A 17,301-nucleotide genomic window follows, 5' to 3' on the forward strand; every position below is an offset into this window, starting at 1 on the left:
GAAGGAGGATTGGGGGAAAAAAAAAGCAAATTCAGATGAGAAACATTAGTTATCTTGTGGCTTTTTCATACCAACCAAAAGCAAGCTGTTAGTTAGCTAGTAATGCTTGAAGCAGTTTTAAACATACTCACCACTTGTATAGCAACAAATGCCAGTCACCTATAGGACAGGATAACACCAATCCTGCCAGCCACTATTTTCCATTTATTTCTTAAAGTGTCTCTTGCCCACAGGCTGTTATTTTGTTTTGTTTTTGAAGATTCAGCTTAATTTCTTTGGAATTCTGAACCGTATCATTACGTGAAAAATAAATGGCTGCCTGACTTTCCTTTTAGTCCTATAATTCTAGTACCATACTTACAATACAACATAGATGTGATGAGAAGTGCAAGGAAGAAAGCCTCACCATTAAGCATCTGACCTGCAACTCCCACTCCCACCCCAATAAATGTGCTGTGTTACCCAATCTGACTGGGAGCTCCTTGAGAATAGGCACTGTCTTGTTTTTTTCTATTTGTATCCCCAGCATTCAGCAAAGTACTTCACATGTGATAAGCCTGTAATAAATTTTGATTCATTCATTCACTCACTCACTAGGCCTAAAGGCTACCTTCTTTGTGAAGCCTACACTGACAGTCTCCAGCAGAAATACCTTTTTTCCCTCTTTGCATGACATTCTTTGGTTTCTCTCTTAAATTCTTACTTCTTATTTTGCATTACAGATATAGGTTTAAGGTACAGTTCTCTCGCTAGGTTATATACTGTGTCTTACTTATCCCGGTACTCCCTGGCCAGCTCCAGCACAGGGCCTGAACAGTGAGGCGCTTTAAAAGCATTTGTTAATTCCGACAAAAGGGTACCAGTTTATTTCAACTCACCACTAGCTACTTCACAACTGCTGAGGGGGGAAGGGGAAATTTACTTATTTCTTTGTTTGTTGGGGGGGGGGGTTAGCTTAATTCATTTTTTCTATTAGACAAAGGGCTACAGGATTGGTGGAGCCTGGGCTAGGAGAGTGAAGTGTGTCCTGACTCTTTGGCCTCTTTGCTACTTCAGCTTCTGTGCCTCCTGGAAACCTTAACATAAAAAAGCCTTTTTAGCCACCCAACGACTGTGCGCAGGTTGGTAATACAGAGAGGGAAACGTGTATTCAATGTCTAGCTCTTTACATATCTTCTCAAACACCTCAAAGTTGTTCTGCTGAAGTTTTTTCAGTAGCTTCTTTCTCTGGTCAATGGCCATAAGCAGGGATCGCTTGTGAGCCTTGTCCTTGCGACACTTCTTCACGTGTTCTTCATAGTTTCAGATCTTGACTGTCAGTTTTATAATTTGAGCTTCCAGGGATGTGGTATCTTCTGGGTTTAGGGTGATCTGGGTTAGCAACTGCTCTGTCTTTATCCTCATTTTCTCCTTCTGGCTGGCCATTTCCAGAAACAAGAGTCTTTTCACAACATCATCGACCCTGTCAATTCCTGGGATGTTTTAGTAATCTTTCAGCAGCATGGAGGAAGGCAGGTCATCCATCTGGCTGGACTGGGTCACTGGTTTCTTATCTGCATTGGCTCAGGCTGCCAGGAGGAGGAAGCCATTTCCCGGAGGTCACAGGGTGCACAGAGGCCCCACGGTTATTCTGGCCGACGGCCCTCAGGCCAAGGCTGGGGCCTGAGCTCAGGGCCCCACAGGAGCGCCCTCGGCATCTTTGCCCCTGTGTTGCTCCCTGGCCTGGCCACCACCAAACGCCAGCGACCTGGGATGGGGAAATTTAAAGGAGAACCTACTTGTGGAGAATTTTAGTAGGGACAAGTTAGAACTCTACACCCCTTATTACATTCAACAAACTTTCCTGGGACAGCAAAGCAGCACCTGGCTCAGAGATAAGCATTCATTCCAAATCTAACAGATAATTACCATACAAAGTAGCAAGCAAGACTGAAAGGGAAGGAAGGACTGCTTGCACACCATCCTCTCAACAATCTTTAGTCATCATATTCTAGAGTCCTAGGTCATAAAGTTCACAGTCCACATAATAAACTCCCAACCGCAACTACTACTTCAATAGATTAGATAAAAGAATAAGCAAAAACAGACGCGTTAATTGATTTTGTGATTCATGCTCAAAACATTTATTTTTTAAAATTCTATTCTATTCAAACATTAAGCTCTTAAATTAAGAGAGGAAAAAAAATAAAGATCCTTAATCTCTTCCTCCAAGGACCGTAAAATAATTCACATTTCTATCAGAGTTTCCTTTCTTCCTACTTATCTCAGTAAAGTATATAGTATAAGTTATTATTATTGTCATCCCTATTTTACTGAGCAGAAACTAACTCAGAGAAAGGTGAAGTGACTTGGCTAAGGCCGCCCAGTTGGAATCCTAGCCCAGGTCTCTCCTGACTTCACTACACCGTAATACTGCCTCCCAACTGAGCAGGGAGTGAGGTGATGTGCAGCAAGACAGGGGAGAAAGAGAGTCAGCCTCAGGAATCAGGGCGACTGCTCCTATCCACATTGACTATTTAGCTCAGGGCAAGCCAGAACCTCTCAGTGCCCCAGGCAACTCCCCAAAACTATAAAATATTGCACAACAGGTCTGGATGTGCTTCGATAGGGCAAATTTCCTCACTGGGGAGTTGTCTACAACAAAAGATGAGGCCACAGGTGTGGGCCTCAGGCCTACAGGATTGCATCAGCCTCATCAGTAACTAAAGTACGTGTACACAGACACACACAGACACACACAGACACACACAGACAGACACACACACACACACACACACACACACACACACACACACACACACACACACACACACACACACACACACACACACACCCCAGCCTTCCTTTGGTGTGCTGTCTTCCCCAGTTTCAAGGTGAGTTCCTTGAGGGCAGAGACTGTTTTCCTTTTTTGTGTTTTTCCCCCCAGCACTCAGCACAGTACCTGGCACACAGTAGGAGCTTAATGTTTACTGACTGCTTAGCCAAAAAAAATTAGGGAAAACAAAACAAAGATAAAGAGAATACAAATATGGTAAGTGAGAAGAGTACAAAGTGCAAGGCAACCATGTGCGGGAGAGATCAGAGTGAACAGAGAAGTCTTTATGGATTTAATACACTTCAGAGGTAGTTTTATTCAGAAGGAAATAAAATTGCTATAAGTACATTTTGCTTATATTAGACAAACAAAACATCTAACACTAAAAACCAAAGTGGCGAACATTCCCATTGAACAAATTAATCAAGAGAAGACAGTGGTTTCTAAGCTTTAGAGCTATAACCTACAGGAAGTAGAAAAACTGCCACAATTTTTCTCAAGAACTTACCAGCAGTTAATGCACCTACAGCTTTGGGGGTGGGTTTTAGATAAAAACCCCTGCATTAAAAGTCTACTTTCGTGTTGGAAGGAGCCCTTTGAGGACAGCTAATCCACGAAGCCCTTCTACTGTGCAGCTGCATCCTTAGACAGCTGTCCGGGCTCTGCTTCAAGCCCACCAGTTGCAGACTCTCTCCCCGAAGTGGCATGTGAATTGGTAAGCGGCACTAATAGCTAAGAAGGTCCTTATGTTGAGGTAACATCTGCCTTCCTGAAACCCTTACTGGTCCAAGGCTCACCTCACTAAGACAAAGAAGAACAAGGCTAACTTCACTCTCATCTAAATCCTCCATATGAATCCTTCCCACGGGCTACTCAACTTTTCTAAAGGATTGAGGGGGAGGAAGAATTAAGTGTTCATTGATTGCACAGTAAAGTACATAGTTAATCGGTGGCAGGCCTACACACCTCCCACTCCAGCAGCAAAAAAGTGTCAGGGAATTAAAAATGAGAATTCAGTTGCATATCCTCAAACAAAGTAGCACTTATCTTTGTATTTGCAGGCCCAGCATGTTACCTGGAACACAGTAAGACCTTAATAAATTATCTGAGGATGACTTTTTTAAATCTGCTCTCTACTTCTCTTTGGAAGCATCTTGAATTTACTACATGGGCAACCTTCTGAAAGAGGATAAGATATCTGAATTTCTAGGCTGGGTTCTTCTTTTTCCACCAAATCTAACTCCTTTCAAAACATGACATGAATCCCCCCTAGAAAGGCAAAAGGTAGTTGTTTCTGAACTTATAAAGTATTGAGAAGATGCGTAAGATGAATCCTTACCTAAAGAACCACACAGATATTAACACCATGTGGCTAATATTCAACCCCATTATACGTCAAAGACTCTGCCTTTCTCGAATTTACTTCCTCCCAGGATACCATGAAATAAATCTGCTTCGGCAACTATTCCTTCTAGTATCTTACTTAAAACAAGAGACAGAGATCAATGGCTTATGGCAAATGATGATTCAAAGACCACCACCACTCCTCGGACCCCAACAGAGAGAGACCAAGGCCCTGACCCAAGAGCCTTGAGAATAGCACTGTCCCCTAAACTATCAGATTTACTTGCCATCACTGAGGAAAGAAATCATTGTGGAGGAGCCTACCTTTCTTATAACCACCACCACCACCACCACCAACTGATGACCAACTGCCATCAACAAACAGATAGGCACAAGAGCCCTAGGTATAGTAGCACCCCTTCCCCTCAGACCACTGGTCCTGCTTCCAGATCTATACCCACAGCCATAATTTGGGAAAGCAACTCCTGTGAAGAAGAGACCAGTCATTCTCACCAACTTCCAACCAGCTGTCCTTCACAGGCTGGCAAACCATCTGAAGCTAGGAAGGCATCTGGAGGGACAGAGAGGAGGCAGCATGTGCCAGGCAAGTCCAACTACCACCAACATCTTAACCACCAATCTCCCTTTGGACTATGATGGAGATAACCCAAGATCCTGTACCCAAAAGACTTTGGAAAGGCAATGCTTCCAGCCCAGTGTCTGCAGCCATCATCTTGGGATGCAATCCCTATGGAAATGCAACCTGGTAATTGCTCCTACAGGTAGCTGCTATAGCCACATCTACTGAAGACCCAGAAGAGAAAGTTCACACCACCAAAGTCCTTGGCACTGTCAAATGGTCCACCATCATAAAGTGTTATGATTTTATCAGAGGAAATGACATTATAGAAGCATTAACATCTGCTTTGCTGCTGTATCCTATGGAACATAGATCCTTTCTGTTTAACTTGCAGCTCAAACCTTCTGGATGTACTGTCTCCCCTATTCGGATGTCTTTTGGGTGTGTGCGATTTCCCTTTCTGTATCCTCAGTATTTAGCACAGTACTTCACACTTGTAAGTGCTTAACAAATTACCAATTTATTAATTAATTCATTCAAAGAACCTCTTCATCCAAAAGCAAATGATTTCATTTCAGAATAAAATGCCAAAAGATTAAGAATCATAAAATGTCAGAGCTGGCAGGAACTTGAGAGCATCTAGCTCAAATCCCTTATTTTCAAAGGGAAAAATGAGGAAATTTAGCCATAGAAAGTGGGGAAAGTGACTTGGCCAAGGTTAAGTAGTCCATTAGTGCCTCCAGAACTGCACCTAGAACCCAGGGCTCCTGATCCTTAATTCACTGCTCTTTCCATTAGCAGATATTTAACTTCCCTAATGACCTTTAAAAAAGACAGCCTGATAATCTAAAAATAAGTTAATGGAAGACAATAAAAAATTATTAGGAACAATAAAAAGCAATTGGTAAGTAAAGACAACAAGAAGAATATGCTTGAAATTTCATTTTCTTAATGTCAGCAGAAGAAAACTATTATCCACATAAGCAAGTACGGCTGGGGAAAGATACAAAACCATGGTGATTGTTCCAAATTTAATATATGCTATCTCCCCTCAGCTGGACACTTCACTGTTGCTCAGCTCTTCTCAGGCCCCACAAGAGCTATTTCAAACCTCTTCTATTCTCAAGCCCCTAACCCTGGACCTGCACTCACTTTTCTCCTTCTACTTTACCGAGAAAGTCAAGACCATCCATTGGCTGTAACTTCACTCCTACTTGCTCCTTTCCAGGGCTATCCTATGTCCAAGGTTCCCTGTCTGCCTAATGGCACCCAGCATTCAGTGAGTTGTTGTAGCAAGAGGAAAAAGGGTGGTGGATACTGAGAAGGGATACTAGCAATCATAGTTATAAAATGTTATATCCCTTGGCTTCCTACTCTGCGTCTATTAACAGAAGACCATTAATCTCTGAGAAATGTTTGGCAAGGAAATATTAAAAAAGCTCTATTTAATGTAGCTTATTATGTAGGCATGGAATGAACTATAAGTTTTCTAAACAAAGAGACCCCCTAACATTGGTTTTCAACAATTTGGAATGAAAGGTACCTTTCATATCAGGATCTCTAAATCTAGTAAACCAGGAAAATTGTAGTAATAATAGGTTACTCAGAGCATCTAAAAACAAAAGGCTCAACTTTCAGAACTAGGACTTTCCCACATCCTATATGTATGTATAAGTAGTCAGGTTAAATGTCTTCAGCTGCCTCCTTATTTTCATTTTTGTGTGATAGCCTGGACTTGCAGATCATCTTTTAAGAGTGCTTAATGGAAGAAGTACCTTCTTAATAACCTGCATCGGTTTTATAAGAGCTTAGAATTTTGATTTGTTGTTTTAAGTATATCCAACTGCACCACCACACCCAACACCCCCCCCATTCTCCTCAAATCTTGTAAGATTATCAGATTCTGACTGCTGAATAACTTAAAATTTCTTAAATTAGAAAACATGCACAACACTTTACAACCTTAAACCACTATATAAATGCTATTATTATTGGCTATATTGTTATTTCAACTACATGATGAAAAGAAAAATTATACAAAGGACAAAATGTGTGTATATATCTGTGAGTCTCTGTGTGTGTGTGTGTGTGTGTGTGTGAGAGAGAGAGAGAGACAGAGACAGAGACAGAGACAGAGAGAGAGAGAGAGAGAGAGAGAGAGAGAGAGAGAGAGAGAGAGAGAGAGAGAGAGAGAGAGAGAGAGGGAGAGGGAGGGAGAGGGAGGGAGAGAGAGAGAGAGAGAGAGAGAGAGAGAGAGAGAGAATGCTCTCAAGTGCTCAATAACTGATTTGCTTATTTGCTTTCAGGGCCAGCTGAATTTACTGAACCCTAATTCACTGATTCTATTCACCCTATTCCCAAACCCAAAAATAGTAGGCAAGTTAATATGACACATTTTTTTCTTGGTAAGAATGTTTAGCAAATGAATACACTTTTTTTTTAAAAGGCAATTGGGGCTAAGTGACTTGCCCAGGGTCACACAGCTAGTAAGTATCAAGTGTTTGGTCTGAGGCTAGATTTGAACTCAGGTCCTCCTGACTTCAGGGCCAGTGCTCTATCCACTGCGCCACCTACCTGTCCCTAAATGGATACACTTTTGAAACCAACATTCTTGATGCTTGTGAAACACAAGAAACCCAACTTTTAGTTGGATAATATTTGGTTTTTTTTCCCCAAAAAACTATAGGTCATACCGATAAGAGGTCCTTTCACTTAAGATTATCATGAGAAAAAACTGGATGTTTCTTTTATTGTTATTTCTTTTATTGATGTTTCCTATTCCTACTAATCTCTTATATTCTGTGGCACTTTTAACACTGCTCAGAGCACTCTGGCATCACTATTTCTTTTCTGAACCTTCTGACATTCTTTGAAGGAAACAAGGCAAGGATTATCATCCCCATTTTACAGAAGAGGATATTAAGGAAGTTATACAGCTACTAAGGGCAGAGCTAGGACACGAGCCAATCAATTAATAGACAAGTATTTATTCAAGCTCTACTAGATGCCAGGTACTGTGCCAAGTGTTGAGGACACAAAGAAAGTAAAAAGCACAAAAACAGTCCCTCACCTAACAGGAGGAGACCATATGTAAATAAATACATACATGACACATACAGAATAGAAAGGTAACCTTACAGAGGAAGGCCCCAGTGGCTAGGGGACCCCCCAATAGGTACCACTGAACTGAAACTTGAAAGAACTTGGCAGTATCAAGAGGAAGAGACAAAGAGAAAGAGCACTGTATGCTTGGGGTATGGCCAATACAAAAGCCATAGAGACCAGAGACACGTCAGAGATGTGTCATTACAGCAAGTGATCCAAGATTGTTCGACTATAGAAGTGAAGGATAGTAGAGTGCTAGAAGACTGGAAAGGTAGGAAGGGACAAGTTGTACAAAGTCTTACAGCAGTGACTTTATATTTTATTCCAAAGATATTAGGGAGCCACTGAAGTTTATAGAGCAAGGGAGTAATATGATTAAACCTATGCATGAGGGATACATTGGAATGAAGAAACTTGAAACAGGGAGACCACTTATAAGGCTATCGTAATAGTCTAGGCAGAAAATGATAAAGGCTGTCTGAGGCAGGAGGTAGTAGCTATCTGAGTAGGGCAAAGATATTTACAGTAACAAGATATCAGAAAAGCATAAATGAGAAGATTTCGCAACTGAGGGCAAGTGAAAGAGAAGTGTCAAGGAGGACACAGACCGTAAACCTGGGATATTAGGAGGATGGTGGTGTCTTCTACAACAGAAGTTCAAAAGAGGGGAAAGTTTTAAGGGAAATATAATAAGGACTGTTTTGGACATGGCGAGTTTGAGATACTGACATGATATCCAGTTCAGATGTCTAGTAGGCAACTGGATATGCTCAGAAGGGAAAATAGGACTGCCTATATAGATCTGAGAATCACTGCCATAGAGATGTTAACTGAACCCATGAGATCACTGAGGGAGATAGTATATGGAACAAGAAAAACAAAAAAGAGGCTGTGACACAGCTTTGGGGGATACTTAGGGAGAGAGATAAGGATAAAGATGAATGAGGAAAAAAAAAGTCAAAACAAGTTGGAAAAGAGAGGAGCATCACAAAAACCCAGAGAGGAGAAAGTATCTAAAAGAGGAAGGTAATCAAGAGTATCAAATGACATAAGAAGAGAAGTCAAAAAGCATGAGGACTGGGAAAATGCCATTAGGTTAACAATTAAGGTAGCACTGAGGCACCTAGGTGGCCCAGTGGATAACACACCAGGAGTCAGGAAGACACGGGTTCAAATTTGGCCTCAGACACTTACTAGCTGTGTGACCCTGGGCTAGTTACTTAACCACAACTGCCTCCAAAAAAACCCACCATCACCACCAAAGATATAAATAACTTTGGAAGGAGCAATTTCAGTTGAATGATGAGACGGGATGCTAGAATAAGAGGGTCTTCGAAAAGGGTGAGAAGAAATAAAGTGGAGGACACTGAGTAAAGATGACTTTTTTAAGGAGTCTGGCAGAACAGGAAAGGAGAGATATAGCACAACAGCTAGCAGGGAAGATAACATCAAGTGAAATTTTTGAGGATGAGGATATATATGTAGGTAGCAGAGAAGGAAGCCAGTAAGTAGGGAAAGATTAAAGATTAGAGAAAGAAAGAGTAGGAACAACAATGGGGACAATCCACAAGAGCAGCATTCTTTCCATGCTCCACACTTTACCACAGCCAAAAGCCAGAGTAGAGACACTTCAGAGACTCAGTAAGCAATGTGTCCGGCGTGAATGGAGTTTTCTTGTTCAACGGTTCCTATTTCTAACACATGGGTTTTTGTTGTTGTTATTGTTGTTGTTTTTGCTGTTCCTAGAACTTCAGACCAATTCAATAAATGAACAATTATTTATCGAGCACCTATAATGTGCCCAACACCTCATTATGTTAAGTGGTATATATTTTGGCTCCCAGTAACTCTAGGTTCATCCCTTACACTGCCGGCCTCTTTGTTCCTAGTCTCCTCCACTTGGTGGTAACAACGATATCTGCAAATAACATGTGGCTGCCCTGCAAACCCTCTAGATTATCATTCACCATGTCCCCATATGCACTGGTCCCCAAAGCTACACACTTCAGTTTATAATATTCCCCGAGAAAACAGCCTGTTTCACTATATTTACTATATAGGAAACCTGGAAGACAAGCCTCATAGGTTTCATCACTGACTTACAATGACTAATATTTAATGTCTCTTTGCATTAGTTTCTGAAGTGTTTCTAAGAGAACGAACAACACAAAGGTTTTAAGGTATGAGACAGAAATGTTGGACACGGCTGTTTGGCTGGAAAGTCAGAAAAGGCTTTTCAAGACAGTGACGACAAGTACCAAACTCAGCAAAGTATTAGTAAAGGACTGTTTTGATTAACTGAACCTGAACCATAGGGGGAAATCTCACATATGAGGGGGGAATGTGGACTCCAGATAGAAGGTTTCTCCCCAAGAAGTATTTAGGATACTGATTGAGGATACTGTCTCGAGATTACAAGGCTATCGAAACTGCCAAGAAGCTCAGCTGCAACCTTCATGGGCACAAGGGTAAACAGTCCAGAATAAACATTCAATTCAACAAGCATTTATTTGCTGTTCAGTTGTTTTCCAGGCCTGTCTGACTCTCTGTGACCTCATTTGGGGTTCTCTTGGCAGAAATACTAGAGTGGTTTGCCATTTCCTTCTCCAGCTCATTTCTTACAGATGAGGAAACTGAGGCAAATAGAGTTAAGTGACTTGCCTAGGATCGCACAGCTAGTAAGTGTCTGACATGAGACCAGATTTGAACTCAGACAGATGAGTCTTTCTGACTCTAGGCCTGGCACTCTATCCGCTGTGCCATTTAGCTACCCCAAGCATTTATTAAATACACAGTCTGTCTCCCTCTCATTCCACACACACACACACACACACACACACACACACACTCTCTCTCTCTCTCTCTCTCTCTACTGAACTAACTGTTGGAAATACAAAGACAAAAAAACAGTTTCTGCAAAAAAAGGGACAACTTGTACATAGAGAAGTAATACAAAATAGATCTAAATCTAAAGTAAAAACCAAGTAATTGGGTAGGGTAGGGGGGAATACCTAACAACTGAGGATGTTAGGACAGGCCTTGTCTTGGAGGCTGTACTTGAGTTGAGGCCTGAAAGGGTGTTAGAGATTGCAAGAGGCACCGGAGAGAGAAAGGAGAACATTTCAGGAAATATGTTCAATTAGTCACCCATAGGCATCAAGAGCCCCTCAGTGCTTAGGAAACCATCCTTGCAATGGTCTTAAAAGACACCCCTCATATCCCTGGAAATGGGATGATGCCTGTGGGGCCATCTAGCACTACTGCAGGATTGCAGGCAAATCACAAGCTCCCTTCAAGAGCCACTTTTATTATAAGTTCTTCCAAATCCTCCTCTTCACCCTATGCCTTTTTCCTGCAAAGGTTAATTATTTAAACCAAATTTACCTTTGCTAGGAAGAGAATTTCTAAACATATGAGCTTCTTACTGAAAATGTACCTGAGTCATTTACACTGCTATTCCTCCTGGCATACGCACTCCGAACCACCTGCTCATACACCTGAGCACCTATTGTTCTCATGTTATCTCGGATCAGGATACCTTGCGCTTGCATCATGAAGAGGTAGGTGTTCACTGTAGAAAACAGAGAAAAATAAAGAAAAAAAGAAGTTAGTTCAAGGGCAGACACTAAAACTTCACTTTTAGTTTCATTTCAATAAGCAATAAGTTCCTTTTCCACCTCTCTAAAATTCTGAGTCTGTGTGCTGGGGCCAAGGTTTATAGGATATCAGCCATCACTGGGCTGCTGTCTGGGTTCTGAGGAAGTTCTGAAAATATCTGAAAACCACAGATCTCTGAAAATATGTTCCATTCTGCCTTTAAAATAACTATGTCCACTATGTCTGATTTTAACATTTTGATGATCTGAGTAAGCAATGACACAAAGTTTGGAATGAGCTGAGGCTGCTGAAGGAAGCTCTTGATCAGGGTGACTGTGGGATTTTTCATTTTTTTGGCCATAGCAACCTCCAAACTGAATGTCTTCTCTAAATGTTTGCGTTACTACTGAGGGCATCATGCCACCATCCTTCCAGTAACCCAGGTCTGCAAACAAGTTTTCGACTCTTTCCTCTCCCTAATGCCCCATATCCAAAGGGCTGTTCAAGTCTCAAGTTTAAAGTCTCAGCAATCCTACTTTCACATATCTGACATCTGGCCCCTTCCTTCTATTCATGTAACTACTAATAACTTAGTTGAAACACTTTATATCTCTTGCCTTGCAAGATTACTTTAGATCTACTCTGTATATGCCTTCTAAGTATAAAGATGCTTGGCATCTAACCTCATTACTCCTTTGCTCCAAACATTCTTGGCTCCCTATTGTTCCCCCCCCAAAAAAAATCCTCTTCAAGAAACAACCAAGAAAAAACAAAAACAAAACAAACAGAGAAACAATATCAAACCTTAGCCTGATTTTTAAATCTCTCCACAATGTGGCTCCCACCTATTTATCCAGATTTATTTCATGTTACTTTCATTCGCACACTCTATATTCTGGTCAAACTGGCCAACGAGCTGTTCCCTGACCTCAGCATCCACCTCCTGTCTCTGTGAATTTTCACACGCTGTCCTCCATGCCTGGAATACACTCCTTCCTAACTTCTGCCTCAGTGAATCCCTAGCTTCATGCAACACTCAACTCTGGCGTGCCAGAGCTATTTATAGACTTTGCCAATGGCCCTCACAACTGCTGGCATTCAATCCTGCGGAAGTTAATTTGTAATACGTGTGTGTACATCTTGAATCTCCACTCCTACCCACCCCTCCCTAGCAAAACATAAGCTTCTTAAGGGTGGGAACTATTTTGGTTTTGCCTTTGTATACTTAGCACGGTACTTTGAACACACAGATACTTAAATAAATGTTGAACTGAATGGAAGGTAAGGAAAACAAAAGGGATTTGGGTAGTTGGGGGGGTGGGGAGAGAAGAGACAATGAAAGACAAAAAACAATTTTTAACAGTTGCTAGACAGGATGATGATATCTAAAGATGCAGAGATCTCAACTTTCATTTCACTTTTGTTTTTTGGAAAGACTAAGGAGAAAATGGCTAATGGGGAGTTGATACCCCAAGTACATAAGAGTAAAAGAACACCCAGTTAGCGTCAACAGGCTCAGATGAACTGCATCCTCAGGTTCTGGAAGAATAGGCAGATGTGACTGCTGAGAGTCACCGTCAAGTGAGCAAGCTCTGTGAGAACTGTGGATAATGAAGGAGGTGCCACAGGATCAGAGAAGAACAAATATCCCTATGTTCAAAAAAGGGAATAGTGTTGGAATCTGCAAATTATCAGCCATTAAGCTTGCATTCAATTAATGGAAAAATTCAAGAATATATAATTAAAGGAATAATTCGTGAAAATCTAGAAGAAAGTATGGTTAACCTCCCCCTTTCAACGGCTCATTCACTGCCTCCTGCTGCCACATATCTCATATCTCCCCCTTTCTAAAAAAAACTATTCCTTCATCATACCACATGTTCAACTCCTAAAAAAGGCAACTACTGCCTCTACTTCCTCTTGTCTCATTCACTTCTCAGTTCTTTGACCTCACTCAACTGAAACTACTCCCTCCAAAATTAATAATGAAGTCTTAATCACCAACTCTGATGACCTTTTCTCAATCCTTATTGTTGACCCCTCTGCAGCATCTGACGCAGCTAACCAATCTCTCCTAGGCACTGTCTCCTTTCTGGGTTTTCATGAACCTGCTTTCTCTTGAGGTTCATCCTACCTATCTTTTAGATGACACAAATCTAGGATGGACAGCTAACAGAACAGAAACAGGATCCAAAAATATTTGAACACCTGGCTGAATCTAATAAGATGAAATCTAACACAGATAAAAGCAAAATCACATAGGTTCAAGAATTCCAAAAGCATAAAATGTAGAAGATACACATAAAAAGTAGCTCATCTGAAAAAGATAGGGTATTTCTAATGGCCTACAAGCTAAATGGGTCAACAACAGTATGATAAAGCAGAAAGAGAAGACTTAGGGAAGACCTGATAATTCTTGCCAAGTATTCACATGAGTTTTCACATGAAGAGGGATTATCTTGGCTTCAGAAGGCAGAACAGACAGCAACGAGTAGAATACCATGGTATATTACTGCCTTGTAAGAAATAACCAATGTGATGACAGACAAACGTGGAAAGAGCTATCTGAACTGATGTAGAATAAAAGAAGCAGAACTAAGAAAACAAAATATACATATATAAATATAATGATTACAACAATGAGAATGGAAAGAACAACTATAAAAGTCAATGTTGCAAAATTATGAAGAATAAGCATGTCTTAAAAGAGACAGGAAAAATCACTTCCATCCCATCTCTTTTGCAAATTCAAAAAGACTACAAGTGTTGCACATTATACAAATTTTCAGACTTTTTTTGCTATATTGATCAGTTATACTGGAATGGGATAGTAAATTGATTAGGGAGACGTAAAAAGACTGCCTTAGGTCTAGCTGAAATTCTGTAACATAAATTTGTAGTGGACTCAGTCAACCCTACTTGGGATTTTCTCCAGCTTTTTCCAGAAGCACGTGAGTGGGAGTGAAGGCAGAGAATGGTGGGAATAATCCAAGGATGGGGTTTGACAGGGCAAATCTTGATCAGATAGAGAGGCAAAGGACTCGTGGAAAGAGCGCAGCCGGAGTTGAACTTACTTACCAAGGAGTCAAGATGGAAAAGGAAGAGACACTAGCCATTGTAGGGCTGATGGCCTGGAAAAGAGCTGAGGGGTGGAGGGACTGGAGGTTGATGTGATGACAAAGAAGAGTATTTGGAGTTATAAGGTGATCTACAGAGGATAATTGACAATGCCGCAGGCTGCAGAGAGGTGAAGAAATCATTCATTAGATTTGGTAATTAAGAGATTCTAGGTAGCTTTGGAGATAACAGTTTCAGTGGAACAAAGAGATAGGATGTCAGACTGCAGAATTCAGTAGGGAATGAGAGGAAAGGAAGTGGAGGCACCAGTTACAGAGACCTTCCCAAAGATTTTAGCCAGGATGATCTCTACCAAGAATGAACGAATCCAGTAAGAGTTTTCTGAGAGTGAGGGAAACATGGGCTTGTTTGTAGGCATTAGGGAAATAGCTGATACCAGAAATACAAAGAGATACATGACTAGGTTTTTGCCCTCAAGGACCTTACAGAGTTAGAGGAGAAATCTGTCTCTCAGACACTTTTGCCTACTACACGTGCCCTTCAGATACACATGGCAAATCGAAAAAAATTTCAGTTTTTTTTCTAGCCGTAAGTCTTCGAGATTCATTCTTTTCTTCTATCCTCTGCAGCCCTCCAGGGCTAAGTAACAGTAAAATCACCATATTTAGTTTTAGATTTTCAGCATTTACAGATTCATCCCAGCTTTTATCATGGCTTGGGTAGTTTTTGGTTTGGGAGTGGTTTGGGGTTTCTTTTGGGGGGGGGCAAGAGGGGAGATTGCTTTCAACATGAAAGGATTCTCAGGCACAGCTTATCGGAAATGACTGTGCTTTGATTTCTTAAGCTGATGTTCCTGCCTTTCATAATAAATCTAAAATCTGCACATAAGCCTAGAATGTCCCGTTGCTAATAGCATGTCAGCACAGGTTTTTAAAGTGCATTAACCTTGAAAATGATTAGTGGGAGCAGCAGTGTTGGGGAAACAAAAAGATGGGGAAGTTTCACAGAGGAAGGAGGTTTGAAGACTAGTTCAAGGACTTGCTTCTCAAGGTTATCAGACTGCTGCTTGTGTTACAGGGACTGAGAGAGGGCCAAATGTTTATAGTTACCATACTGGTATATCCTATATTACTCCTCCCTTGCCTCCATTCTGACTTATATAAAACTTAAATGTAACATATAATTGGTCTAATTTTCACATATATAGCTCTTACCATCCCCACCTTTTCAGAGATATCTCATATTAGACAAGTAACCTATATTTCAGGGTAGTCTAACACTGATAACATTGTAGTTTTCTCATTCAACACACATGTACATTGAGTTCCATCTCCACACCCAGCCATCTCTGTGTCACCTGTTGAGGGAGCATAAGACCAGTTTCCAGGAGCTTTCATGGGACAATTCAGCAACAGGGCAAGCCCATATATGGAATCACTGAAAAAAAAAAAAAAAGGAGGCCATTCACCACAACCTCCCTCTTCTCTTCTGTTCTTTTTGTTGCTGTTTTTAAAAACTTTATTGATACCTTTTCTTTTTATATCACTTTCATTTTCAAAATCTCTCTTCTTTCCTTTCTGAGTTCAAATCTGACCTCAGACACTTACTAGCTGTGTGATCCTAGGCAAGTCACTTAACCGTGTTTGCCTCAGTTTCCTCATCTGTAAAAAATGCGCTGGAGAAGGAAACAGCAAACCACTCCAGTATCTTTGCCAAGAAAATCCCAAATGGTGTCACAAAAAGTTGCACATGATTGAAAAATGGCTGTATGACAACAAGCAATTGATCATTATAGTTACATAGTATTTAGTTGAGTTTTATTTTTCTCTTTCCATTAACATCTTTGTGTCATTGCATTGTTTTCCTCATTAGGCTTACTTCACTCTTCATCAATCCATAGAAAGCTTCCTTTACCTCCTCACATATTCTCTATATTCATTGTCTCTTAAAGCAATAATATTCCATTGCCTTCTTGAATTACAATCTGTTTAGCTGTTCTCCAGTTGTTGGTCATCTACTTTATTTCCAATTCTTGGCTACTTTCAAAAGAAGCATAGCCATTTTTAAACACCACTTAACTTTCTTTACATCTCTTTCATCTGCCCTCTTGGATCCACTGTATCTTGTGGCAATCTTTGTGGTGAGGGGACTTTTCTGACAAATTGTTTCAGCTTCTTTATTTTTCTTTCTTTCTTTTTCTTAATTTATTTTTAGTTTTCAACATTCTCTTCCACAAGATTTTGAGTTCCAAATTTTCTCCCCATCTCTCCCCTCCCCCACCCCAAGATGGTATGCATTCTGAATACCCTTTCCTCCAATTTGCTCTCCCTTCTATCACCGGACCCCTTCTATGATCCACTTCCCCTTCCATTTTCCTGTAGGGCAGAATAGGTTTCTATACCCCTTTGGCTATATATCTTATTTCCTAGTTGCACGTAAAATCAAATTTTAACATTCTTTTTTTTTTAAACTTTGAGTTTCAAATTCTCTCCCTTTCTCCCTCCCCATCCACCTTCACTGAGAAGGCAAGCAATTCGATATAGGTTATACATGTGTAGTCATGCAAAACGCTTCCATAATAGTCATGTTGTGAAAGACTAACTATATTTCCCTCCATCCTACCCTGCACACCATTTACTCTATTCCCTCCTTTGACCTTATCCCTCCTCAAAAGTGTTTGCTTCTGATTAGCCCACCCCCTCCCCCAATCTGCCCTCCCTTCTATTATCCCCCCCTCTCTTATCCCCTTCATTTCTATACCCAATTGAGTTCTCTTCTGTTC

At 40.8% G+C, this 17,301-nt stretch overlaps 1 protein-coding gene and 1 pseudogene across 4 annotated transcripts in view; both read right to left on the reverse strand.

Moving 5' to 3' along the window:
- B4GALT5 (beta-1,4-galactosyltransferase 5) overlaps positions 1-17,301 on the reverse strand; it is a 109,386-nt gene that overhangs the window by 12,260 nt on the left and 79,825 nt on the right. For 3 of the 4 annotated variants that reach the window (XM_078149870.1, XM_020984188.2, XM_020984189.2), the window contains exon 2: positions 11,281-11,415. In XM_078149870.1, coding sequence (XP_078005996.1) covers positions 11,281-11,398 — 118 coding nt within the window. In that variant the 5' untranslated portion in view covers positions 11,399-11,415. Of the gene's footprint in view, positions 1-11,280; positions 11,416-15,876; positions 15,957-17,301 lie in introns of all 4 variants that reach the window. The other variant, XM_078149869.1, reaches the window with a different exon arrangement.
- On the reverse strand, positions 985-11,274 carry LOC144455436 (small ribosomal subunit protein uS15m-like; annotated as a pseudogene).

This window comes from Phascolarctos cinereus, unplaced genomic scaffold (assembly GCF_003287225.1).
Source record: "Phascolarctos cinereus isolate Bilbo 61053 unplaced genomic scaffold, phaCin_HiC Scaffold_2;HRSCAF=192, whole genome shotgun sequence".
NCBI classification, from domain to species: domain Eukaryota; kingdom Metazoa; phylum Chordata; class Mammalia; order Diprotodontia; family Phascolarctidae; genus Phascolarctos; species Phascolarctos cinereus.